At 42.7% G+C, this 26370-nt stretch overlaps 1 protein-coding gene across 1 annotated transcript in view; it reads left to right on the forward strand.

Moving 5' to 3' along the window:
• FRY (FRY microtubule binding protein) overlaps nt 1–26370 on the forward strand; it is a 496652-nt gene that overhangs the window by 400675 nt on the left and 69607 nt on the right. Inside the window, exons 45-49 of the mRNA XM_029602654.1 lie at nt 5845–5942; nt 6048–6218; nt 12262–12402; nt 13137–13319; nt 25158–25319. Coding sequence (XP_029458514.1) covers nt 5845–5942; nt 6048–6218; nt 12262–12402; nt 13137–13319; nt 25158–25319 — 755 coding nt within the window. The remainder of the gene's footprint in view (nt 1–5844; nt 5943–6047; nt 6219–12261; nt 12403–13136; nt 13320–25157; nt 25320–26370) is intronic.

Below are 26370 nucleotides of genomic sequence, written 5' to 3' on the forward strand. Positions count from 1 at the left end.
GGAGAATGATGGGCGAGTGCAGTCCGGAGAATGATGGGCGAGTGCAGTCCGGAGAAAGATGAGTGAATGTTAAGCGGAAGCTTAAGGAAGACCTGGTGGTATTGGGTGGACGAATAATGAGATGTTTACAGTTCCTCTGAGGAGTCTGCTGGCAAATCTGGTAATTCCGCGAGCTTTCTTTGTGAAGTTGGCTTGGATTGTGCAGATCTGGGGCTTGGAGTCTCTGGTGCCACTACCTGTATGTGGTTTGGTTTGCCAGTTCTTTTGTAGATAGCTGGGGTTTGAAAGTTAAAGCCGTTCTTTAGTGATGTTTGTGCTTTGATTTGTTGGTGCTGATGTTATGTTGTATGAGATGGTAGGAGGGCAGACAAAGATGGTATGGAATTATAGAATCAGACCAGAGACCAAGATGTAGATTCGGGGCTTCCTCGGGGCCGCGCCGAAGGGGCGAGACAAAGGGGCAGGCCCCTTTGTCACGCTCCTTCGGCGCGCGGCGCTGTAAGTGTGTCTAAATTTAAAACCCCACAGGGCTGGTACCTGATTGGAGGCGCTGGAATAGTAGGCGGGGCTCAGCGTTTTCGGCGCGATTCGCTTTTCTGTTTAGGCAGATTTTTATTTTGCAATGTCTGCCGCGTTATCGGCGTTGAGGCCGGCCGGGAGGGGAGAGATTCACAGTGACCTTCCCCCGGCGGGGCTCGGCGCCGATCGCGCAGGCCTTCCCCTTTTGCAGCGGCACAGAAGCCGAAGAGAGATGGCGCCGCAAGTGTGTCTAAATTTAAAACCCCACAGGGCTGGTACCTGATTGGAGGCGCTGGAATAGTAGGCGGGGCTCAGCGTTTTCGGCGCGATTCGCTTTTCTGTTTAGGCAGATTTTTATTTTGCAATGTCTGCCGCGTTATCGGCGTTGAGGCCGGCCGGGAGGGGAGAGAAATTTATATTCCTAGTAAACTTACACAGCACTGTACAGATACCTATGAGAGAGCATCCATGCTCCATGGAGCTTACAGTGTAGTCAATGAAGGAATTTTTCTCTTTCTCTGGCACCAGTCTGACCCAATCTGCTTGTTCAGGGTCAGAATACCCAGGCCTCCAGGAGAAATGCTTATTGTGAGGCACAAATATCTCACAGCTCTTCTGTGGTAGCATGCAAGGATTCTTTACTTGGGAAAACCAGGAGAGAAAAGCAATGCAGATTATATACTCTGTTACATGATTCTGTACAGGTGATTGTGCTGGGGTGACCAGCAAGGTAAGCAGGGAGGAAGATGGAGACTCGACCAACTAGTACAGGTTAATTCCTATTTAGATTCCCTTGCTGTCCCACCCCTTCCCATATATGGTCAGGTGATACAGCTGAGGGATGTTAACCCCTTGCTGTCTGGGCTGGAGAATGACCTTCTATTATCAGTCCTCCAACAATCAGGACACATAGACAAGACACAAAGGAGATTTCCGGAAATTGGTGTATTACAGTTAACATTGTTAAATTCAACAAGTCTATGCTTAGCAAGAGTTAGGCATTAAGATGTAAAAACAACCTCAAAAAGGTGAGTTTTAGGCAAGACTTGAATACAGCCATAGAATGAGTGTGGCACACCAACTAAAGCCTCTTTCAGACATATGGCGCAGCAAGTTGGAAAGAGAATTGAGAATTAGCAGCGGTGAAGAGCACAAATAAAAACAGCTTGTCCAGTGATCAGAGGTCCCAAGGATGGGGGATGAAGAGGAAAGTAAGAGAGGAAAGGTAATGAGAGGTTGCAGAGTGAAGAAGAAATTTGAACTGTATGTGGAAGCAGAGTAGAGCCAATGCAGTGACTTGAGAAGAAGGCTTACATGGTCACGACAGTGCATTGCTTTTTTTTTAGTTCCTGATGTGGTGGCTTTACTGAGCAGATGCATGGATGTTCTGAATCCTTAAGATACTTGTGCTTTATCTTGTTTAAGAACATAAGATATGCCATACTGGGTCAGACCAAGGGTCATCAAGCCCAGTATCCTGATTACAACAGTGGCCAGTCCAAGTCACAAGTACCTGGCAAGTACCCAAACATTAGATAGATCACAAGCTACTATTGCTTATTAATTGCCATCTTAGCAGTTTATGGATTTATGCTCTAGGAACGTATTCAAACTTTTTTTAAACCCAGTTACACTAATTGCTGTAACCACATCTTTTGGCAATGAATTCCAGAGCTTAACTATGCACTGAGTGAGAGAGAATTTTCTTCGATTTGTTTTAAATGAGCTACTTGCTAACTTCATGGAGTGCCCCCTGGTCCTTCTATTATCTGAGAGAGTAAATAACTGATTTACATTACCATGATCAAGTCCTTTCATGATTTTGTAGGCTTCTACTATATCCCCCCTCAGTCGTCTCTTCTCCAAACTGTCCAGCCTTAACTTCTTTAGCCTTTCCTCATAGGGCAGCCATTCCATGCCCCTAATCATTTTGGTCGCCCCTCTTCACTTTCTTCAGTGCAGCTAGCTGGAGGGTACTGGAAGCCAATAGTAACAGGTGGGAGAGAAAAAAAAGGGGAAAAAAATGGATAAAGTGCGTAGCTTGCTGGGCAGACTAGATGGGCCGTTTGGTCTTCTTCTGCCGTCATTTCTATGTTTCTATGAGATGCGGTGAGAATTGCACACAGTATTCAAGGTGTGGTCTCATCATGGAGCGATACAGAGGCATTATGACATTCTCTGTTTTATTTTCCATTCCCTTCTTAATAATTCCTAACATTCTGTTTGCTTTTTTGATCGCCACAGCACACTGGGCCAATGATTTCAATGTATTATCCACTATGACGCCTAGATTTCTTTCCTGGGTGGTAACTCCTAAGTTAGAACCTTATTTTTCTCTATATGCATCACTTTGCACTTGTCCACATTAATAAGTGCACGTTAAATTTCATCTGCCATTTGGAAGCCCAATCTTTCAGTCTCACAAAATCTTCCTGCAATTCATCACAATTCGCTTGAGATTTAACTACGCTATATAATTTTGTGTCATCTGCAAATTTGATCACCTCACTTTTTGTACCCCTTTCCACATCATTTATAAATATATTAAAAAGCACCAGTCCAAGTACAAATCCCTGAGGCACCTCACTGTTTACCTTTTTTCACTGTGATAACAGACCATTTAATCCTACTCTCTGTTTCCTGTTTTTTAACCAACTTGCAATCCACAAAAGGACTTCACCTCCTATCCCATGACTTTTTAGTTTTCTTAGAAGCTTCTCATGCGGGTGTTTGTTGAATGCCTTCTAAAAATCCAACTACACCACATCTACCAGTTCATCTTTGTCCACATGTTTATTCACCCCTTCCAAAAAATGTAGGAGATTTGTGAGGCAAGACTTCCCTTGGGTAAATTCATGCTGGTTGTGTCTCGTTAAACCATGTCTATCTAAATGTTTTGTGATTTTCTCCTTTATAACAGTTTCCACGATTTTTCCCGGCACTAAAGTCAGGCTCACCGGTCTATTGTTTCCCAGATCACTCCTGGATCCTTTTTTAAATATCGGGGTTACATTGGCCATCTTCTAATCTTCAGGTACATTAGATGATTTTAATGATAGGATACAAATTTTGAGTAATAGATCTGAAATTTCATTTTTTAGTTCCTTCAGAACCCTGGGGTGAATACCATCCTGTCCAAGAGATTTACTACTCTTCAGTTTGTCAATCAGGCCTACCACATCTTCTAGGTTAACCATGATTTGGTTCAGTCCATCTGAATCATCACCCATGAAAACCTTCTCTGGAATGGATATCTCTCCAATATCCTCTTCAGTAAACACTGAAGCCAAAAAATCATTTAACCTTTCCGTGATGTCCTTATCTCTCTAAGTGCCCCTTTAACCTCTTGATCATCCAACGGTCCAACTGATTCCCTTGCAGGCTTTCTGCTTCAGACATATTTTATTGTTTTCTTCCCATGTAATGATCAAAGAAAATATCTGCAGAATTTCTTGCTCAAATAGGCTTGCATGGTTCCCTTTTGAGCAACAGTGCCCACAATTGCGCTTATTACTATGAGTCAGTTGCATGCACTACTAGTTAAATGTGCTGAGCCAAAATATTAAGGCAAGAACAATATTTCAATAATACCCATTGACAATGGGCTCTATATCACTGCTTTAAAAATAGTCTTTTATTCTGCTGTATGTTTTTATTTGTATTACTGCAATGTTAGCTGTAACTTGCCTTGCATAACCGAGTTAATAATATAAGCAAGTTATAAATATTTTAATAAATAAATATTAGAACTTTGAATCAGAAGAACAAAGTAAAAAATAACAAAAGATGGGAGGACAATTTTCAAAATGATTTACATACATTTAAAAAAAACAAAACAAAACACATTTTACCCATGTTAATGCTGTCTGAAAATTGCCCTACCTTAATGCATGTTGTTCCACAATGAGCATACTTTTAGTTGCAAGTTTAGAGTGAGGGAGGACATTACATCCTAGATTACATTTTCAAATCTTCGGGTGTACTTTTCCAGCAAAAGTCCACCTAAAAGCAGATCCAAGTGACCATACTTGGGCAAGTTTCAACATAAAAGTGCCCGCTTACTTTTGCTTTTAGAATTGATGCAAAGCCTGCTGGGGTAAAAAGTGCACCCCATCTTTGCTCCAAAGCGGATAGCTTAAAAATGGCTCTCTTACTGTTTTCAGCGGTCCTCTAGCAATTTCTGTCACTTAGTGCTCGCTGAGTCTGGCCGCTGGTAGGTTACCGTCGGAGCAGAAATCTTTGCCCTTGTAGTATTTTAGCAGAAGGAACTGATTCATTTTGAACTCTGATCCCGACTTTGATCTATTGCACAGAAGGAGTCTGGGAGGCGTTCTCGCTAGTCACAACTGCACGACATTTTTAAAAGCTGGGGGGGTGAATGGGAAATAGAAAGCTGTACCAACAGTTTTGACAGTTCCTGCCATAGTCAGCCTTTCTTAGCCATTTATCTTTACTGCAGACACCAATCAGAAACCGTGTGCTTTTCAGTTTCCTCTAATTTCCATATTTGGTTTGTAGTTGTACTTTCCATTCATGAAAAGCATTGATCATCTTTCCTGTTAATGCTTTTCGTAAAGTTCCACATACATTTTTGTTTGAAAATTACAACCAATAAACCACTCAACGTAATGGTTTTGTTAAAAATAGCAACAAAATAAAAGGAGAAGCGGGGAAGGGAGTGGTTTCAGAATGGGGGTCAGTCGGCAGCACGCCGGTGCACAGGATTTTCCCATAAAGCCATGCTTGGACTCACAGGGATGCTCTAACATTATGAATGAAATAATAGTCTTCCGTGCACATGTTCAAGTGAGCATTCATCTAAACATTTTTTGAAAAAGTTACTGTGCCCAAATTTGGAAGTATTTTTTATATTGTTGGAGTGGGGGGCTCCTGTTAATGCACCAGTATTTTAAATACTAAGGACACATTTTGGAGCTTAGCCACATTAGCTGTCATCCAGTTGATGGATTTTGGAACTAAGGAACTTCCTGATGAAGGTCTGTATATTAATTTTAATGAAAGATCCCTCCAGAAATATGAGGATAAATTATTAGATCACAATTTTCATGAGAAGCCAGAAGTCTTATAATTCTACTTTTTCTAAAATGTACTTTATCCCAATGTTGATTATTTGCTATTCATAAGAGGAATGGTTTGCATACCCATAAAATGCACTGCTTGGAAATGTTTTGGTTTCAGGGATATTTGATACAAGAGACAGATTTAGTGATATTACTTTTTTTTTAGTGCTGCATGAAATGCTGGTTTACAAAGTACTCTTATTCTCCTTTAAATGTCTGTACTGTACTGTATTATCTATATCAGGGTTCCCACTGAATGTCTTATGTGTCCTGCCTCATTTGATTCAGCATTTTGACAGCCCAAATCAGTTCTGTAAGGAAATAGCAGAGAGGATTGCTCAGGTAGGAGAACATTTGTACCAGAAATTATATATTATGAAATCTAGACATTTCCTCCTTTGCCAGCCGGTGAGCTCCACTAACTTGCTGCATAATGGCTTTTATTAGGTTTGTCTGGAAGAAAAGAACCCCAAGCTGTCCAACCTGGCACATGTGATGACTCTGTATAAAACCCATAGCTACACCCGAGACTGTGCTACCTGGGTAAATGTGGTGTGCCGCTACCTTCACGAAGCATTTGCCGACACTACTCTGAGTATGGTTACTTACCTGGCCGAGGTAACGTTTGAAGCCATTCCTTTTAAATGATATAAGCTGCATAATGGGAGAGGTCTAATAGAATGTCATTTGACCACACACACACCTTAACGATGGGAAGTTAAAACACAATAGCTTCAATTCTGCACAACTCTTAAGCTGCATGAAGAGCCGATTATATGGAGAGTTTGAGCCTGCTTTACAGAGATTCATCCTTTGCCTAATGTTTTGTACATCTTTGAATTTTGCAGCCACATGATTAGTATTTCCTGAAGCAAGTGGAAATGTATATAGTATTTAACCCCCAGACTGGAGTCCTACCTAGAGGTACATGGGCGCACACTCAGATTCTGGGGGCTAAATGTCTTTCCAATTTTTCTCATTCTTTTCAGCTCTGATCTTACAGAATTCTCCATGGTGCAGGAGGATAACCTCATGGGCCCTGTTGAATTGGAGGAACAATAATGTTTCAACACAAGTTGACAGACAATATGGCATAGACACAGAAGCCTGCTAAGGGGTGGGGGGGCGAAGAGGGCGGTCCGCCCCGGGTAGCAACAGGGGGAGGGGAGCCATTGCCGCTGGCAGGGAGGACCTGCGGCAGTGCAGAACAGTGACATGGTGGGGAAACCCTGCCAGCAAAAGCAAGGAGCTGCAGTGGCAGAGGCCAGTGGCGCCCTGGCTGGCGGCAGAAGAACAGGCCCAGTGTTGCCGCTGGCGGCTGAAGAAGGGAGAGACTGGTCCTGAGAGAGTAAGTGCCAGTGTGTGAGGGTATGTGTGTGTGTGATTGAGGGTGTGTGAATGCATGAGGGAGTGTGAGGGTGTGCCTGTGGGTGCGTATGTGTGAGAGGGTGCCTGTGTGTGGGGGTGGGAGTGGGGATGAGAGAGAGGAAGCATGTGTGAGTGTGTGTGTGTGTGTGCAGGGTTGAGAGAAATCGTGTGTGAGAGATAAAGAGGAAGCATGTATGTGTGAGAGAGTGACAGAGGAAACGCTTGTGTCTGTCTCTTTCACACACACACAAGCTTCCTCTGTCTCTCACCAAGCGTGTATGTTTTTGAGAGACAGAAGGAGCATATTTTATTTGTGTCTGTGTGTGTATGTGTGTGTGTGTGTGTGTACCTCCAGTTCACAACAAGTACACACACACAGGGTGTGTGTACCTTTTGTGTCTGTGTGGAGGGTGATGGGTATAGAGAGTGGGAATTTTTAAAATCCTTATTAGCTTTAATTACTGGGTGTTTTTTGATGTCTGCTGTTTTGAAATATTTTATCAATGTTTAGGAAATGTTAAAACATTTGTACAGGAGCTCCTAATTATTGAATATTATTCTATTCATCAGCTGTTTTGAAATGTAGATTTTTTTAGTATGGTTTTACTATTCTGATTACCGTAATTTATGTTTCTTGATTGTATTGTTTTGAGGAATAGTGATTTTCTGCTTTTCCAATGTTGTACTGCACACAAAATCTAGCTTGTGATTTCTAGTTCAGTTTTTGTCTGCATGTGTGTATGTGAGAGAGAGAGATAAAGGAAGCATATGTGTGTGTGTGTGAGAGAAAGATGGAGGAAGCATATCTGTGTGTGAAAGAGGCACAGAGGAAGTGTGTGTGTGTGTGTGTGTGTGTGTGTGTGTGTGTGTGTGTCTGTGTGTCTCACATACACACATGCTCCCTCTGTCTCTCACCAAGAATGTATGTGTTATGAGAGAGAGGGAGCATATTGTGTGTGTGTGTGTGTATGTGTGTTTGTGCATGCGTGCAACAATCTTAGGATGACAGATATGGAGAGCAGGAGTTTTTTAAATCCTTATTAGTTTTAATTATTGGGTGTTATTTGATGTGTCTGCTGTTTTGAAATATTTTACTGATGTTTAGGAAATTTTAAAATTATATATTGGGGGTGGTGCCAAAGAAGTATCCGCTCCAGGTGCCAAATACTCTAGCTTGGCCTCTGCATAGACATAACATATGACACTTTGTACAAAATGTCTTTCAGATGATATCCAAAAAAAGGAGGTCAGCCATGTAAATAAGTGAATCTGGGGTTCTTAGATTCTTCAAAATGGTCTTTGGGTCCCTTCTCTATTCTATTGTTTACCTGGTATGAGTCCTCCCCATTTACTCTCAAGTCAGATACCTTGGATCTGTTGGTTGGTTCTCCACTTCTCTATATACCTTGCTTTGTTGTACCTGGGCCCATGTAAGGAATAATATTTCTCTCTCTTCCCTCAGCTATTTTTGGTGGATTCTAGATAAGTATCCTCACTTTCTTCTACAAATTCTACCAGGTTGACAATGATTATCTCTTGCTAAGAGAACCCTAAAAAGGGTTCTATGCAAATGGAAACGAAAGGGTAGAATAAACTTCATTTCCAAAGAAAGTCCAAAACAGGGAACAATCTTCTTTTTCCTTAGAATAAAAATATTCCCTTGTCCCCAAAACACTGGGGACTAGGAGTTTCTAGGCAAAACAGGTACATAAAAAAACATTGCTCTCCCTCTGACTTCCACTAAAAAATCTACAATTCCTGTAGGGGTTTATATCTGATTTAGACTCAGGAAGCAACCATTGCAGCCTCACAGTGGGGGGGGGGGGGGTGGTACAGGGGCATAGATGGTATGCTCCTCTCTCTTACTCTAATGCATGACCCTTCTATAAAGCCGCATCTTGGTAGGGATTCTCGTGGGGCCCTACAAGTAACATCTGCTATAGGTACTTTATGAGAAGACATCTAAATCTGTCTTCTAAAGCTGGTGGCTCTTAGCTTTAAAAAATCTATTGATAAAGAGGGACATTTTAATCATAGCTACTGAATTTGCAAAAACACAGTGCACAGAAATTGGAGGCTTTATTGATCCAATTTGTTGTCGTCATCAAAAGTTTTACATAAAATACAAATATATTTTCCAAAGAGGAAGTTTGTGTAAGTGTGCGATGAATGCTGTGGGTACAGCAGCAACATGTGTAAAGAACATGTCATTTCTTCTTACACACACACAAAGTCAACAAATAAGCTGTAGATCAGCGGTTTGCAACTCTGGACATCTGGTGCCACAAAGATATCATTGTAGATATCCTGAAAACCTGACTGACTTGTGGCACTTGAGGACCAAAGTTTCCTACTCCAGCTGTAGGTGATTTTTTTTTTGTTATTGTTGTTGGACTAACTTAATATATCTGTGACTACTTTGAATAGACCCTTCTATCAGGTCAGCTCTCCAAAGCTGATCACAGATATATTGAGTTGGTCCACCTATGTAATATCCCTGCGAGATATGTCCCATTAATCCCTAGCAGGACTTGTCTGTACTTCCTAATAGTTCAGTCCTGTTTTAATGATGTTGTAATCTGCCTTGAACAGTATGTCTGATGAAGGGGGCGGACTATAAATTGAGTAAATAAATAAATACTGTACCCCAGGTTTTGAGGATAGCACCACCATAGAAACAGAAATGATGGCAGAAAAGGACCGAATGATCCACCCAGTCTGCCAAGCAAGCTTATGCCTGTATCTGCTGCACTTGGCAGGTTATCCTCATGCTTATCAGTTTCCCAGACCATAAAAGTCAGGGCCCTCCGATGCTGTCCAAATCCAATGCAGACAGCAATGATGGAGCCGCATCAAAAGGCTGTCAGTGGTAGGAGGTTTAGGCTTCACACTAGGAATGTATACACTCATTTTTTTTATTTATTTTTTTTTGTTTCAGAGAATTTTTTTCTCCGTTTTTCATTTAGGGTTTTTTTTGTCTGTTTTTTGGTTTTGAGGAAATACTGTACACTGCTAGCAAATTAGTGTGTTATTTGCTAGTAGTGAACCTGATTTGCTAATAGTGTGCATTATTTCCCTAAAACAAAAAACTGAAGAACATTTTTGTTTTGGTGGGGCTTTTTTTTATTAGTTAGAAATAAAATAAAATGAATTCATTCATCAAGTTTACACTTTTGTTTCAGATGATTGCACATCCCTACTCCACACATGCACACGCAAACAGACTAAGGAAGCCTGAGAACGTTACACTGCTGTTAGCTGCATGTATTAATAAATGTACTTAGTTCAGTTTTGAGCCTCTGTCTTGATTTCTGAAAAACACTGGGATAATATGACATAGAACTTTTTTTTTTACTTTCATTTCTCTGGATAACATAACCACCACAATGTTGCTTGATGATTTTCTTACTGGTGGACTAATGTATTTGGAAACATCTATACGAGAGCATGCTGAGAAGCACGGCTCCCAGGAATAATCAGGCAGAGGCCTAGTAATGTGTCAGGTCAGAAAAGAGGGAAGACTGCATTTTGCACTGCAAGAGCACCCTCTGCAGTTTCTTTAATGGATAGCCACAGAGAATATGAAAAGATGACTGGATGATTGCTGTGATTGTGGGTAATAACAGAGAGAGGACCATCAAGAGAAAACTAAGTCTGTGGTACATCCTATTCGCTCAGCTCCCATCTCTTTTAAACAATCCCTCCAAGCTTCATCTCCAGCAGCCATCATTGAGCTGCTGTTGATGCCAGCCTCAGCATTTTTGCAAAACATTTCTCTATTTTGCCGTCCCTCCATTTAAAGATCTTCAGGTAAATCATGCAAAGATCTATTTTGTTTTCCTAGTTTTGATACCGAATCACTATGAAAAGCTTTGCTGTGTGTTCCCTTTGTCAATATTTATTTGCTTTGCATTTATGAGAACAGCAGGCATTGCTCACATTTATCACATTTTGAAATACGCTTCTAGAGATAATCTGATTAACTATACACCTGCTAGTCCCAGCCAAATTTAGCCTGCACAAAAAGCAGGTGCGAAGTCCATGGGCCAGCTGCATCTGTGGGGCAGTTTTCAAAGGGAATGTACCCACAGACTTTGCACCTGGGCGGGCTGTTTTGAAAGTTGCCCTTTTAATACTATTTGGTCTGGCCAGACTGACATGTGTACCTGGGAACTTTTGAGTCAGCCTGAGATTACTGTTGATCAGGGTGGTGGCCAAGGAAGGAATGATGCATTAGCTTCTTCTCTTCCACCACCACCCTTTACTAATCCACACTTTATCTCCCTTCCCCACTATCACCACCACTTTTCCCCCCTCCAGGGATGAACCCCCAGTATTCTTCCCCTTCCTGTCTCACTTACCCCATTATTCTCTTTGCTCCCACTCCCTATAAGTTACAGGTCTCTGACTTGGGCACCCTCAGCTGAGAGAGTCCAGATCCTGGACTTATAGCTGCAGACTGAGCTGTGCGTGTTGCAGCCCCTCTCTCCACTTTCTCCCTACATGCTGCTTGCAGTGTATGCTCCAGACTCGCCCCTCTTCCCATTCCCTGCAAGTTTAGGGCAAGGGTGGAGCTGTAAACAGAGAAGCCAGGAGCTTTCTAGTGTTTCCCTCTAGAGACCAGCAACTGATGCAAATTCCCTGAATCTCTTGAAGGAACTCTAGAGAGTTCCCAGGTATGCTGACATATTTATAGAGGTGATATCTCTTGGTAGTGCCTATAAGTACTATTTGAAAGTGTAATGTATGCACACTATTTCCTAACCCAGCTCAAAATATGCGGATACTTTCATCAGGGTTAAGGGTGGGCAGTTCATTTATACTTGTATAAATCAGGATTTATCCGGGTCAATGACTTTTGAAATTTGTTGTTTAAAAGACACTGTGGCCCAGACTTAGGATTGGTTTTCTCATTTTGAACCTGTGGAACGAGCCTTTTGAGAGCATGCCTTTCGTCTTGTAAATATAACCTGGTGAGACAGAACATAGACCCTCATAGGCAAAAAAATATATATATTTAAACAATAAAATTCAGATAAAATTCAGATACAGGGTTAATCATTTTGGACAGATGAGGTGCTGTTAATGGACTGCTTTTTCCTAACCAGGTCCAGATTCCATTTCCTGTTGTAAGCTGGTGTGAAGACTCTTTCTGCTTATTTCAACATTATGTTCTGGATTTATAGTTGCTATCCCACAAGATAAACCATCTTGTAATGTAATAATAATGTTTGTGATGCTTTCTTTGGAGAGAGAGTAAACAGATCTTCTTGCCACTCTTGTGTATTCACAGCTCTTGGAGAAGGGTCTTCCCAGCATGCAGCAGTCTCTCTTGCAAATGATTTATAACCTTCTCAGCCATATGGACCTGTCGGTCATTCCCATGAAGCAGTTTAACATTGAAGTGCTGAAGATCATTGAAAAATATGTGCAGGTGACTGTAGAAAAGCTTGTAGGTGCCTAACTCTTCAGGCTGGAGACTACAACTGCAATAGTTTCTCTTTATAAATATCTGCTTTTCCAGAACTTTTCCATTTGCTCCCAGAGTCATCACACTCAGCCCCCCCCCCCCCCCCCCCCCTAAATTTTTTTCAGTTTTTTTTAAATAAATATACTGGGGTGCAGATTGTATAGAGCGGTTTCAGCATCCCCTAGATAATTGGTGAATTGAGCCTTTGGTGATGGCAGTAGTCAATGTGTTGGCTGGTCTTGTTATGTATTTGGAGGGCAATTTTCAAAGCCATTTCTGTTGGTAAATAGCAATTTACTGGGGTAAATGGAGACTCTGAAAACTGCCCTCCCTCAGTTTGGTTAAAAGTGTACACAATGTTCCACGACACAAGTACTTTTGGCCATGCGTAGAGGAGACGTTCTTGATGGCGTGTTTCAGGTGGGATCAGAAAAGAGCATCTCTACGGTTATTTCCCATTAAAAAATCCACCGGCACACAGAGGTCTATGGATACTTTGTGCCTGTACCAGTTTTGAAAGGGAAAATATGCATGCACTTCCCCTTAAAAATTAAGTACACAGGATAAAAAGTACCCCTGGACTTTGCCCCAAATTGTGCCCCCCCCCCCCCCCCCCCCCCCCAAAGTAACTGGAAATAAAAGCAGGGTGTCTCTTCCTGTTTCATGTTGCTTTGGCAAATTCTCCCTTTTCACTTCAGAGTGTCCATTGGAGAGAAGCCCTGAACATTTTAAAGCTGGTTGTTTCACGATCTGCCAGCCTGGTCTTGCCAGCCTACCAGCAGCATGCCGATCTGTCCAAGCTGGAAATCAGTCGGATCTGGAACAGCGCTTCCAAGGAGCTGCCAGGAAAGACTCTGGAGTTTCACTTTGACATTTCCGAGGTATCTGAACCGGAAGCATTTGTGTGTAATCATTTGCACTCTGTTTTAGGCATTTTTGCATATTCACAGAATGAAAGAAGAAAGCCAGCCTCTTCCCCTTTTTGTTTTCAGTTTTTGCAGTTTTAAGGTGAGAAGACTATTTAAGACCTTCAGTTTTGCTAAATTCCAGAGGTGAACATCTGGAAATACTTGGGTTTTGGAGGGATTTTTTTCTCCTCCACTTAAAAAGAGAAAGATTTTCATTTCCAGCCGTCTACAATGCTGGTTCTCATTAACGCCAAATTTTAAAAAGCCCGTGTGCATAATATCCGGGAGATACGCTCGTGGCCGGGCCATGTGCACTCCGAACGCATTTTAGAAACAGCCTGGCCAGTGCGTATCTCTCAGTATGCGCAGAAGTGCCAGGCCATGCAAAAGGGACGAGCCAGGGGACATGGTCTAGGTAGGGAGTGGTGAGGTGGGGGCCGACTGGAGCAGTAAGTATTAAAACAAAAAAATTGTAACCGCTAGGTAAGGGTTAGGGGTCAAGGAAGAGAGGGCAAAAGGTAGGAAGGGTAGTTGGGGGAATAGGGAAGTTCCCTCGCAGTCCACTCCTTAATTGGGGTGGACTGGGAGGGAACTGGGAAAACCCTACTCATGTTGCCGCACATATTTTTTTTTAAATCCCCTCCCCCATTGCATGCACAAAAGGCCACCGGCCCGCACATGCGCACGCGGACGTTAAAATCCAGTGCACGCGGGAATCGTATTTTATAATATGTGTGCGCCAGCACGTTCATGTTGTAAAATCATCGTGTCCATGTGTGCGCGCCGGGAACTGTGCACACATGGACGACTGCACGCGTTTTCAAAAATTGACTCCTAAAGTTTTAGCTCGCTAACACAATGTTCTCTATAGTATGCAAAAAGGGCAGATTTCCAAGTGTTTTTTTTTTATGGATATTTTAACCACAGGTATAGCTTCCATTGATTTTTTTTCTATAATTAATATATTTGAAGGAAGACGTAAAACCATATAGGGAACATTAAATTGCTCATGCTTTGTGTGTGGATATCTACTTGCAGTCAGGCTCTTCAGCACTCTGGGTGGAGTCTTTATTACTGCCTGCAAAGTCAGTTCATAGGCATAGAAGAGCTTTTCCTCCTTAAACTGATGTAAAGTATTTATTTAATGTACTAGTTTATTATGTCTGACATTTTATTTAAAAAAAAATTGATGGTGCCAGTTGAAAATATTTTGCTGATCAGTGGCACAGAAGAGCTGACTCATCTGTTTGGAGGTCAGGACACCATATGGGCAGCCTCGCAATCAGATCGGCTCCCTGAATCCTGAGCAACTGTCTTTCTTCCCCATGTCACCACTCCCTGCAATCTTCTCTCCCCTGCACCATCTCTTCCCTCCTAACAGACATTTCTTTCTTAAATCACTCCCCTTTTATTCACAGTCTTGTTTCCCTTACCCACCTCTTCCTGTGCAAATCCTCACTATCTCCTCTCCACTCTACTCTCTACATTCTTCTTTTCCCCTCCCCACTCCCCCTGAACAGCCTTCTTGTCCTCTACCTGCTCTTTCTTCCCTTCTCCTTGCACTTCCCCTCTTCTACTTCTTCCCCTTGCTCACTTCCTCTCACTGTCTCCCCTCTATCTCCATCCTCCTTGTTCACCACTCTTGTCTCTTACCAGTAAAGAGGCCTATGGGCTCTGTGCCTCCTAACAGAAAACATTGAGATTGTCAGAGAAGTGAGTGGACTGAACCATTTGCTATAGCACTCCTCTCTAGCAGTGGCCACAATGGTGTAGACCAAGGTGTTGGTCAAAGAAACCCAAGAATTTTCTGGTTAGAAAGTTTGGAGCTATATATATATATATATATATATATATATATATATATAAAATGAAGTGTAAGCCTGTATGTATGTTCACTGCTAACATGAGAACGGCTGTTCCTACATAAACTTCCAAAATTACTGAATACCACCTGAAGGAAATGAGAAGCGGGTCATTTTTGATGAATGTGAAGCATCCATTCACTGGGAATATTTCACTTAATTTCATTTTCCCTTGCAACCTGAGATGGCGTGAAATAACATGAGAGCTTCTCCTTGTTCAAAACCTTCAGCACCTACATGAAATTGCTGTAAGGGTCTTCAGTCAAAAAAGTGTCAAGCTTATGGACCTCATTAGAAAAGGATGCATTTTTGGAAAAACCTAATGTCACATATACTCTGTGCTCACTGTCCACACTGTGAATCATGCAGGGGGGTTTCAAAATGCATGCCAGCTCCTCCCTCCTCCCTGGTACAGGTAAAGTACCCATGATGTTTTACAGTGCAGGTACTTTTACCTACAGAGGGCAGTTTGAAGTCCCTGATTTTATTCAGGTAAAATCTTATGAAAATTGCCATCTCCATATACAAAGTGTTAGCCTAAGCTATTCAGTAAAGAAACAAAACCAAGACAGGAAGATGTCCGCAGGAATGGCGGATCCTACCAATTATTCTTTTAAGTTCAAACAGTTTCCAGTAAAGTTATGCTTCGCTGTGACGATAAACAAATCCCAAGGACAAACTTTAAAAGTTATCGGTATTGATTTAAGGAAACAATGCTTTTCACACAGATAGTTTTGTGTCACTTTGAAGTGCACAAGAGTGTGGTGGCATTTCATTATCAGTTTGCCACATGCATGCAAGCTCTATGAGAGTCCCTATCTGACTAATATTGTTGCGCTTCACCGCCTGGTGCCCTGTTGTCGTCTTGGTGCTGTGCCTGAGCAAAAGGATGACAGGTGGTGGTGGGGGTCAGAGGCCTGACCCTCAGAAATAAGTTGTTTCATGCAGCTGGAGCGGCACTACTTGCAGAGCTTTGGCACTATGCAGTAATTTGCATCTGCCTCCACCGCTGCCACGATTCCACAAAATCAGCAACAAGCAGTTGGAGCTAGCGCACCGAATGAAGGCTGCTATCTGGCGATACCACCGTCCCGGTATAGGACTGCTGCTGCCTGCTCTGATTCATCTGCTTCGTCAGCTTGTTGGTGTTGTAGGGAAAGGCATACAGTAAACACTTGCAAGTTTACCAGATGTGCATGCCACAAATGTAAACAGTGAGGCCACCGGGATACGTTTCCTGTCATTCCCAAGGTGCTGCTTATTACTTGGGCCCTTGTCACCAGGAGTTGGTATGGGACCTGAGGCGGAGTCCAGTATCTTCCTCCCACACTTATCTCATTTTTTGTTTCTTTCCTCAGAGGAGTTGCCAGACCCTGCTGCTGCATCAGTGGACACAACATGTGTCCTTCCTAGCTTATTGTATCAAACTTATGCAAGATTATATGAGTTTGATATGTCCCTTCAACAAATTACTTGGACAAGGAGTATCTTAGGTCTTGTCAAAAGTTTATAAATAAATAAAAGTGTGGGTGGCATTCTAGAGGTTGTGCCTCATGATTACTTTGGACAGTGGTCCTCCATTGGCTTTCAAAGACTAGATAGACATTTTGCATTCACAAGGAATTTATTTTGTGTCACACTCACACACTCTTTCCCTCCCCCCCCCCCCCCCCCCAATAACATCCAGCATCCAGTGGCAGAATGCATTTAGTGTAGCTGGGTTTAAAAAAAGGATTGGATAAGTTCTTGGAGGAGAAGTCCATTACCTGCTATTAATTTAAGTTGACTTAGAAAATAGCCACTGCTATTACTGGCATCAGTAGCACGGGATAGACTTCGTTTTTGGGTACTTGCCAGGTTCTTATGGCCTGGATTGGCCACTGCTGGAAACAGGATGCTGGGCTTGATGGACCCTTGGTCTGACCCAGTATGCCATGTTCTTATGTTTAATGTCTGGAACAATTTATTTATTTATTTATTTATTTATTTAAACATTTTTATATACCAGCATTAGTTGTGGACATCATTACAGCAAAACTGGTTAAACTTGGAAATTACATTTTAACAGGGGAATCAAAACTGGGAGGAGGGTAACAAGAAGTAGAAGAGAAAGAAATAATGGTAACATTAACATGGTTCCTCGGTGTGAAGAGGAGAGAGGATAACAAAATATGGTTCCTCAATATGAGGAAGAGAGATTAGACGCAAGATGGTCTATTTTTTTTTTTTGGAAGCAGTGTAGGCTTTTATTCTGGGTAAGCTTGCTTGAACAACCATGTTTTCAATTTCTTTTTGAAATTGTTCATGCACGGTTCGAGGCGTAGGTCAGGCGGCAGAGTGTTCCAATGAGTTGGACCTGCTATGGAAATTGCACGGTCACGTGTAGAGGAGAGATGGGCTGTTTTCAGGGAGGGCACAACTAGGGTGCCTTTTTTGGTCGTTCTAGTGGGTCGGTTGGATTGGGTAGTTGTGAAAGGGAAGTCTAGCCAGTTGGAGTTGTGGGTGTGAATTGCTTTATGCATTATGGTGAGGGTTTTGTAGAGAATACGAGAGGCTATGGGGAGCCAGTGTAGGTCTCTAAGGATGGGATTGATGTGGTCGTATTTACGGGAGTTTGCAGTGAGTCTCGCTGTAGCATGTTGTAACATTTGTAGTGGTTTAATGGAAGAGTAAGGGAGCCCTAGGAGTAGAGCATTACAGTAGTCTAATTTGGATGATATGGTGGCCTGGATAACTGTACGGAAGTCTTGGGTATGTAACATAGCCAACAACTTATGCCCTATCATCCAAAAAACAATCACACAAACCACTTCATCCAAAAAACCCTGGTACACCCAAACTCTCAAAACCCAAAAAATCCAACTTAGAGCAGCTGAAAGACACTGGCGTAAACACCCCTCCCCTGCCACAAAGACCGTTTATTACCAACTCATGCATGCATACAGAAACGCCATTCAAACAACCAAAAAAGAATACTATGCCAAGAAAATTCACCACCTCCAATTCAACCCGAAAGCACTCTTCACCCTAGTCTCAAATCTGACCAAACCCAACGTGTCTTCACCCCAAGTCCCCATCACACAGACCCGATGTAATGAAATCGCCCTCTTCTTTAAAAACAAAATATCCAACATCACTGCCAAGTTTACCCCCAATACCAAAAATTCCCACAACACCAACAACATAATCCCTCCTACCCCTCCTACACACACCCTCCTCTCTTCCTTTGAACCCTCCTCATCTCTAGAAATAGAGAACATTTTAAAAAAGATGAGACCTTCCTCCCACCCCTCGGAAACCATACCTACTAAACTACTACTCGCTATCCCTAAAACAATAGCCACTCCACTCTCCAAAATCGTGAACTGTTCCCTGGAACATGGCCTGGTCCCGAACTCCCTCAAACAAGCTGTGGTCAAACCCATTCTAAAAAAACCCTCCCTTGATCCCTCCAACCTATCCAACCTCCGTCCTATCTCCAATCTCCCTTTCCTCTCCAAAGTCATGGAGAAATTAGTAAACCACCGTCTCTCTGACCACCTAGAACAATCCAACATTCTCCCACCCACACAATATGGATTCCGAAAACACCTCAGTACTGAATCCCTACTTCTTTCCCTTACTGATACCCTCATCAAAGGAATGGATGCCGGCAACTCCTATCTCATTGCCATGCTGGACATCTCCGCTGCCTTTGACACCGTAAATCATAACATCCTCATCAACACCCTCATTAGTATAGGAATCTCAGGTACTGCTCTTTCTTGGATTAAGTCCTTCCTCCAAAACCGTACCTACACAGTCCTCACTGACAACTTTACATCCCCCCCTGTCAATCTCGACTGTGGCGTTCCTCAAGGTTCCTCCCTTTCCTCCACCTTATTTAACATTTACATGCTCCCCCTTACAAACCTCCTCTCCAACCTTGGTATTACACACTTCATCTACGCGGATGATGTGCAAATCCTCATCCCCTTCACAAACTCTGTACTCATCGCAATCCAAAAATGGAACACTATTCTCACCTCCATAAACCAGCTCCTCACTGACATGCACCTAGCCCTCAACCCACAAAAAACCGAACTCCTCCTCATCTCCTCTAAACATGCATCCATACCCATTCCCTCCACTCTCCATTCCCCCAATTTGCTTTCTAACACAAGAAACCTTGGTATCATACTTGATAACCAACTTACCTTCAAACCATACATCAAATCCATCCTTAGCAGTTGCTATTTCAAACTTCAAACCCTCAAAAAACTCAAACCCCTTCTCTACTTCTCTGACTTCCGTACTGTACTCCAATCCTTAATTTTCTCTAAAATTGACTACTGTAACTCTCTCCTTCTTGGACTCCCTGCCACCCACATCAAACCTCTCCAACTCCTTCAAAACGCTACCGCTCGTATCCTCACTAATGTAAAAAAAAAAGACCACATTACCCCCACCCTCATTGATCTCCACTGGCTTCCCATTCACTCACGAATTATTTACAAGACGCTTACCCTCATCCACAAAAGTATCACCAACGAGCATTACAACTGGCTAAACCCACCTTTCCTTCCTCGTACCTCCACTAGACCTACCCGTTCATCACTCCAAGCAACCCTTATTCCTCCTCCCATAAAATCCACAAGACTTATTTCCACCACCAATAGAGCCCTTTCCCTTGCAGGCCCCTCCCTTTGGAATTCAATGCCTCTTCACCTACGCACAGAAACCTCCACCCCCACTTTCAAAAAGAATCTCAAAACCTGGCTCTTCCTCCAAGCATACCCCCAATCCTTTTCACCACCTACTAACACTCTCACCCAACCCTCATCTCTCACCAATACCCCCCTAAAATCCTTTAATCCCCTCCAGGATCCACACCCTACACTTAACCCCCTTTCCCTCTAAGAACTTCAAACACTTCATTCAACCCTTACTTTAAAATAATGTGTCTGTTTTTATCTGCACTTATATAACTCCATATATAACCAGTGTACATACCATCTGCTCCTCAAATCCATGTATATATCTTATCCTTATGTATCTGTTCTCTCCCTCCCCCCCCCCCCCCTTGTTGTATCTATCCCTCCTTCCCCAAGTTATTTAGTTATCTGCTTTGTTACTGTGTTAAATATTGTTCTTTGTAAAGGCCTCGCCTATATATTCCTTGTTATAAGTTACTTGTAAACCGGCACGATGTGCAAACGGTTGCCGGTATATAAAATAAAATAAATAAAAAAATAAATAAAATGTAGAAGGGGTCTGAGTTTTTTAAGTACATTGTTTGAAAAAGCAGGCTTTGAGAATGGAATTTATGTAGTTCTTCATGCTTAGTTGGTGGTCAAGGAGAACTCCAAGGTCCCTCACAAATGGTTGTGTTGAGAGGAGGTGGTGTTTGGTAATATCAGATGGCAGAGGGGAGGAGGATGAGTGAGGGGAGATGAGTAGAAGTTCAGTTTTGTTCGTATTGAGGGCGAGGTGGAGGTTAGTGAGCAGGGAGTTAATGGCTGTGAGGCATTTCTCCCAATGTTCTAGTGCGTCGGAGATGGAGTTCTGGATAGGGATGATGATCTGAACATCATCAGCGTAAAGGTAGAACTTAAGATTGAGATCAGAGAGGAGTTGGCAGAGGGGGGTGATGTAAATGTTGAAGAGGGTGGAAGAGAGAGATGAGCCTTGGGGGACTCCCTGCTGGAGGGGCTGTGGGGTGGATGTGGAGTTTCCGATTTTAACGGAGAACTTTCTGTTTGAGAGGAAGGATTTAAACCAGGAGAGGGCCAGGTCTGAGATGCCAATGTGCTCAAGGCATGTTAGTAGATGGTGGTGGCTAATAGTGTCGAAGGCTGATGAAATGTCGAGGAGGGCAAGGAGGTAGCTGTGGCCTTGACCCATGCCCCGGAGGAGATGGTCTGAAAGGGAAAGCAGTAGGGATTCAGTGTTGCAGTGTTTCTGGAAACCAAATTGTGATGGGTGGAGAATCAGGTGGTCTTCTAGATAGTTCATGAGTTGGGAGTTAACAACTCTTTCCAATAGCTTGGCAATGAAGGGGAGGTTGGAGATTGGGCGGAAATTAGCAGGATCTTTAGGGTCAAGCGAGGGTTTCTTGAGGAGGGGTCTGACCACTGCGTGTTTGAGTGCATCTGGGACAGATCCGTGCGCAATCGAGCAGTTGATGATATCTGCTATGGCTTTGACTATTGCGTTAGGTATAGCTAGTAGTGCTTTGTAGGGTATAAGATCTTCAGGATGGGAAGAGGGTTTGAGCTTTTTGAATATGGTTTGGATTTCTATGGTGGAGGTAAAGTCAAGAGCGGGCATTGAGTGTTGGGTGGGGGAGGAGGGAACAGGCAGGGTGGGTGAGAGACTGTTCGAGGAGGGGGGGAATCTCTTTAGGAGAGTTGCAATTTTGTTGAAGAAGAAGTTGGCTAGTTCCTCGCATTTGGTGGAGGCATTGTAGTCAGGTGTAGTAGGAAGGATAGGAGTAGTGAGACCTGAGACGTAGGAAAAGAGTGTTTTGGGGTTGAATCTGTAGTCATAATAATAGCGTAATAATCTCGTTTATGTTTTTGGGTGGAGAGTCTGTAGCTGTGGAGAGCTGATTTGTAGGCGGCGGAGTTCTGAGGGGTTTGGTCTTTGCGCCATTGTCTCTCCTTTTGCCTAAGAGTAGTTTTTAGGGTTCTCAGTTCTGTAGTGTACCATGGGTTGGTGGGTTTTGGGAAGTTCCTTATAACTTATAACAATCATTTAAGACCAGTTGGAGGTGGTCTGGGTGCTCCGCTGTCAACCACAATGAACTTTTCCTGCAATTCCTTCTGTAGGACAATTCCGTACTCTGAGACAGAAACCTGAGCAACTATTCTTGGGGAGACAGATATACATCCTGCTACCTCTCCCTCCCATTACAGTTCCCCTTCACAGGCTGCCCAGTAATGGATACTGAGACTCAGAAGTGGGTCTGCCTTTCTTCTGCAGGTGTTGTGCCCAGGTTAGGTCATGGCATGATCACCCAGTCATGAGGATCTATAACATGTATGGTTTCTCTGGAAGCTGGAGGGCACCACAAAGTTCATGTGGATCATCTCTGGACTTTAAGGTGAATTTTAAAAGAGATGCACGCGCCAAAATCAGGAGATGGGCGCACATCTAGCACATGGGCATGTCCAACCGATTTTATAAAGTGGGAGGATATGCACGCACATCGCTCATTGGAGAAAAAAGGGGCATGGCCAGGTTCAGTGCTGCATAACTTTACTTCTGGTATAGAAGAAGTGTAACTAAAATAAATACAGGCATCTCTGAGGGATTTAAAGGGTTCTAGATAACAGGGAAGTGCAGGCTAAAGAACCAGGGGGGTTTGGAGGCCCTAGCTCTAGACTGGGCTAACTGGTGGACGAACTGGTGAACCTGGTTACGGCGTGGACGTGCACCTGTTATAAAATTCCCCTTCTTGCATGGCTCAAGCCCGTCTTTATGCGGCTCTGTGCGTCCACTTGCAAGAATAGGTGCACACATATGCGTGCCTAGGCTATTTTATAATGCACACGCGTACGTATGTACATTTTATAAAATTACCTTGTCTCTGGCTGCGCACCGACTCACACGTATAACTGTGTGCCCGTGCACCCATTTGAAAGTTACTGTCCCTGAAAGGGGACATAAAGGCAGGGGAAGGCATTCGGACACTTACCATATCCACTGGTTAAATAAACCTGTTACAGAGATGTGTTGCACTTTCAGAATTGGACCGGTCTCTGCAGTTTGTACAGCCACCTGCAGATACAGTCAGGAGCTTGTCCTGTTAGTTAGGTTCTGGGACCATGGATCCTTTGCTGCTGTGGACTCAGATTCACTTTGTCCTCAGTACATTTTTTTATGTTCGGAGGGGATGGTTCTGGCAAATGTGGAACAGGAGGAGGCTAGCCTTGCCACGCAGAAAGAAATAGGCACCCAACCCAAAAACGTATTGAGACTTGTTAATGGAGCAGGGAATGTAGATAGTTTATATAGCCTGCGAGCTGGCATTCAAGGAATTAAAAATTCCTCCTCTCGGAGGTCAGAGTGCAGCTGTTCTGCATGTGCTAGAGAGCTAGGTGGAGTTGTATGAGCTGGGCAGAGTACTGCAGGCCTGGCTGGAAGCTGGGTTGTGTTATTCTATGAATAAACATGTCTGTTAGAACTGGCTCCAAGTGTATTGCATCTGTTAGACTGAGCAGCCCACGAGCTAACAGCTGAGCACCAAAATGTATGCATCTTTATGTACTTAGTGCTTCAAAACTGAGCAGTGCCAGGGTGGGGAAAGAAATCTGGTTGCTCAGCCATGATTTCCAACACAAAGTTCCTCACCCAGGCACCTACATTTAGGAAAGTGACCAGCATGTCTAAAATGAGGTGTGCAATTTGAGATTTCACCTTAAAACAAATCTAAATACAGCTGAAATTTTGCCAAATTGTAAGCGTCTGTCATCTCTTGTCCATGATGGCCTTCATTTTTCAAACTCTTTGTTTCCAATTAGCTGAGCCCTCTCAGGAGTATGCTCAGTTTAGCATGATTTTGCTACTTAGCTTGCCCTCGATAAGTAACATGCTCAGGTCCTAGCAAATATTAATAGCATCCAGTTAATGAACATTTGATAAATATCATGGAGGATGAGTATACCACAATACTTAGCATGAACTTGATAACCCCTTATTTGCATATGATGATCCTTCATTTGCATGCTATTAAGTTCACTTAGAGAATAGCCACTGCCATTAGCAATGGTTACATGGAATAGACTTAGTTTTTGGGTACTTGCCAGGTTCTTATGGCCTGGATTGGCCACTGTTGGAAACAGGATGCTGGGCTTGATGGGCCCTTGGTCTGACCCAGTATGGCATTTTCTTATGTTCTTATGTTCTTATGCATAGGCTCACATATTTATCAAGCTTATGCTAACATCTTCTAGGACCCCTTTAACATGCACAGTAAGATATTCCCGCATAGCTCACCTTTTTTAGCATGCACACAGGGGTCTTAACATTCAAACTAGAATTTATGGCATAGGTCCCTAAATGATAAATAATGTTGTATTATGTTCTTTGAAAATACTAACACTACAATTACAAAAATAACAAACCAGACAAGGAACGGGTCCTTCCTCTAGTCTTTGTATAATTTTTATGATGCTCCAATAACATAAGAATTGCCATTCCGGGACAGACCAAAGGTACACGAAGCCCAGTATCCTGTTTTCAACAGTGGCCAATCCAGGTCATGAGAACCTGGCAGGATCTCAAATAAAAGCAATCACAGCCTGCAGAGAATCCAGCGTACTCCAGGAGCAAGACAGCTACTAGAATACTGTGTTACTTAATCCGGTCACTAAACAAAAAGTAAAATAATTTTTCTATCTTTGTTGTTCAAAGATCTTTTTACTAATTGTACCAGAATCTATCTTGTCTTTGCTTTCGTTTTGGCTATCTTCTGACTTCTTTTTTGGGGGCTGTCCTGTCCATTTTACTTCTGCCTCCTCCTGTCTACTTCACTTCCTCCCTTTCATCTGCCTCTGACATCAGTCTTTCTCTTTCATATCATTTTTCTCAATTTATCTCTTCTCTGCCTCTGTCTCTCTCCCTTCTGCCACCACAACCCAGACTCGATTTTGCGGGCAAAATGCTTTTTCCCTCAGAAATCACTTTGAAAATAGGTTTGACTATGAAATGAGGGATTGATTTGTCTGTTTTACTACTGAAATGAATTACAGTAAGTGCTGTAGAATTTACATCTGGAGGATAAACAAATCCAAGGTGTGTTATGACTGAAATTTGAGAATTATTTGCTAGCCATGTCCTGTACATCACTAGTCAAAAGGCCATGGCTAGATTGCACACTGATATTTCTGGTAATTTCATGATGGCTATGTACTACTATACAATTAACATTATATGGTATAGTAAGCTGAGTTCTCTTTCCTTGAAGACTCCAATCATCGGGAGGAGATTTGATGACCTGCAGACTGCTGCAGGCCGGGATGGCAAGCCCAGAATCATGCCTGTCACTCGAAGCACGTCCTCAACATCATCGGGCTCTAATTCCAATGTCCTGGTTCCTGTCAGCTGGAAAAGACCTCAGTCTTCTCAGGTAGAATTAGTACATTTTGGCCACCTCCAGTCCTCGAGAGCCACAAACAGGCCAGGTTTTCAGGATTTCCAAAACGAATTTGCATTACATAGATTTGCATACAGTGGAGGCAGTGCATGCAAATCTATCTCATGCATTTTCATTGTGAATATCCTGAGAACCTGACTTGTTTGTGGCTCTCGAGGACCGGAGTCAGCCACCCCTGTCATAATACATGTTTGGATTATTGCTGCTTGGTAGTTTGATTCTTTGAGAAGTGTGGATAAGCATGTTTGACGGTACGGCTAAGATAGTGCTGTATCTCAGTGAGAGAGCGAGCCTTTTTTTCCAGTGGGATCCTTGGACAAGTTGGAGCACAATGATATTAAATATTAATTTTCTCTTCAGGCCCCACTGGTTTTTTGGTGCATGAGAGGTGATGCACTTGGCCCCTGGAGGGACATGGGAAGTGGCTGTCCCAAATAGCAGGAGAGAGCCTTCAAATGCTCAGTCTCGGATGAGACAGCTCGCGAGCCTGTCACAAGAGGAAGGAGAGAGAAGAGCAACGAGGGGGAAAATGCTAAATTTCCTTTTCTAAAATGCATATCATTAAATCAAAAGATAAACTGGAGTAGTTGGTGAGGCATCTGGCACCTGCAACGTTTCGGGAGTTAAATTATAGCCAGTCTTCATTTACGTAACTTGCTTGCATGTGCATATGGAACTGATTTGAAAGCATTTTAAATGTATTCTGTGAGAAAGAGTTTTATTTTGAAGTTTTAAACTGCTTTCCACAAATAAAAGAAATGAAATATCTGCTGTGCTGCCCTCAGATAACTAAATTATGGGGGAGAGAATAAAAATGACAACACAGAATATGCAAAATTACTTTTACTACTGAACATTTTTGCATTTTGCAGCTTAGATACCTTTAGATATTAAGGACAATTTTTCAGAGTTGGGTAAAATGACTTGATTGCAAATTATCCTCCTCAAATGCTGCTGGAAGTACTTGTGGGTTATATGGATGTTGGAAAGGTGGCCCCTTGAGCCGAGATGAGGTTGTTTCTAC

Source organism: Rhinatrema bivittatum, chromosome 5 (assembly GCF_901001135.1).
Source record: "Rhinatrema bivittatum chromosome 5, aRhiBiv1.1, whole genome shotgun sequence".
NCBI classification, from domain to species: Eukaryota; Metazoa; Chordata; class Amphibia; order Gymnophiona; family Rhinatrematidae; genus Rhinatrema; species Rhinatrema bivittatum.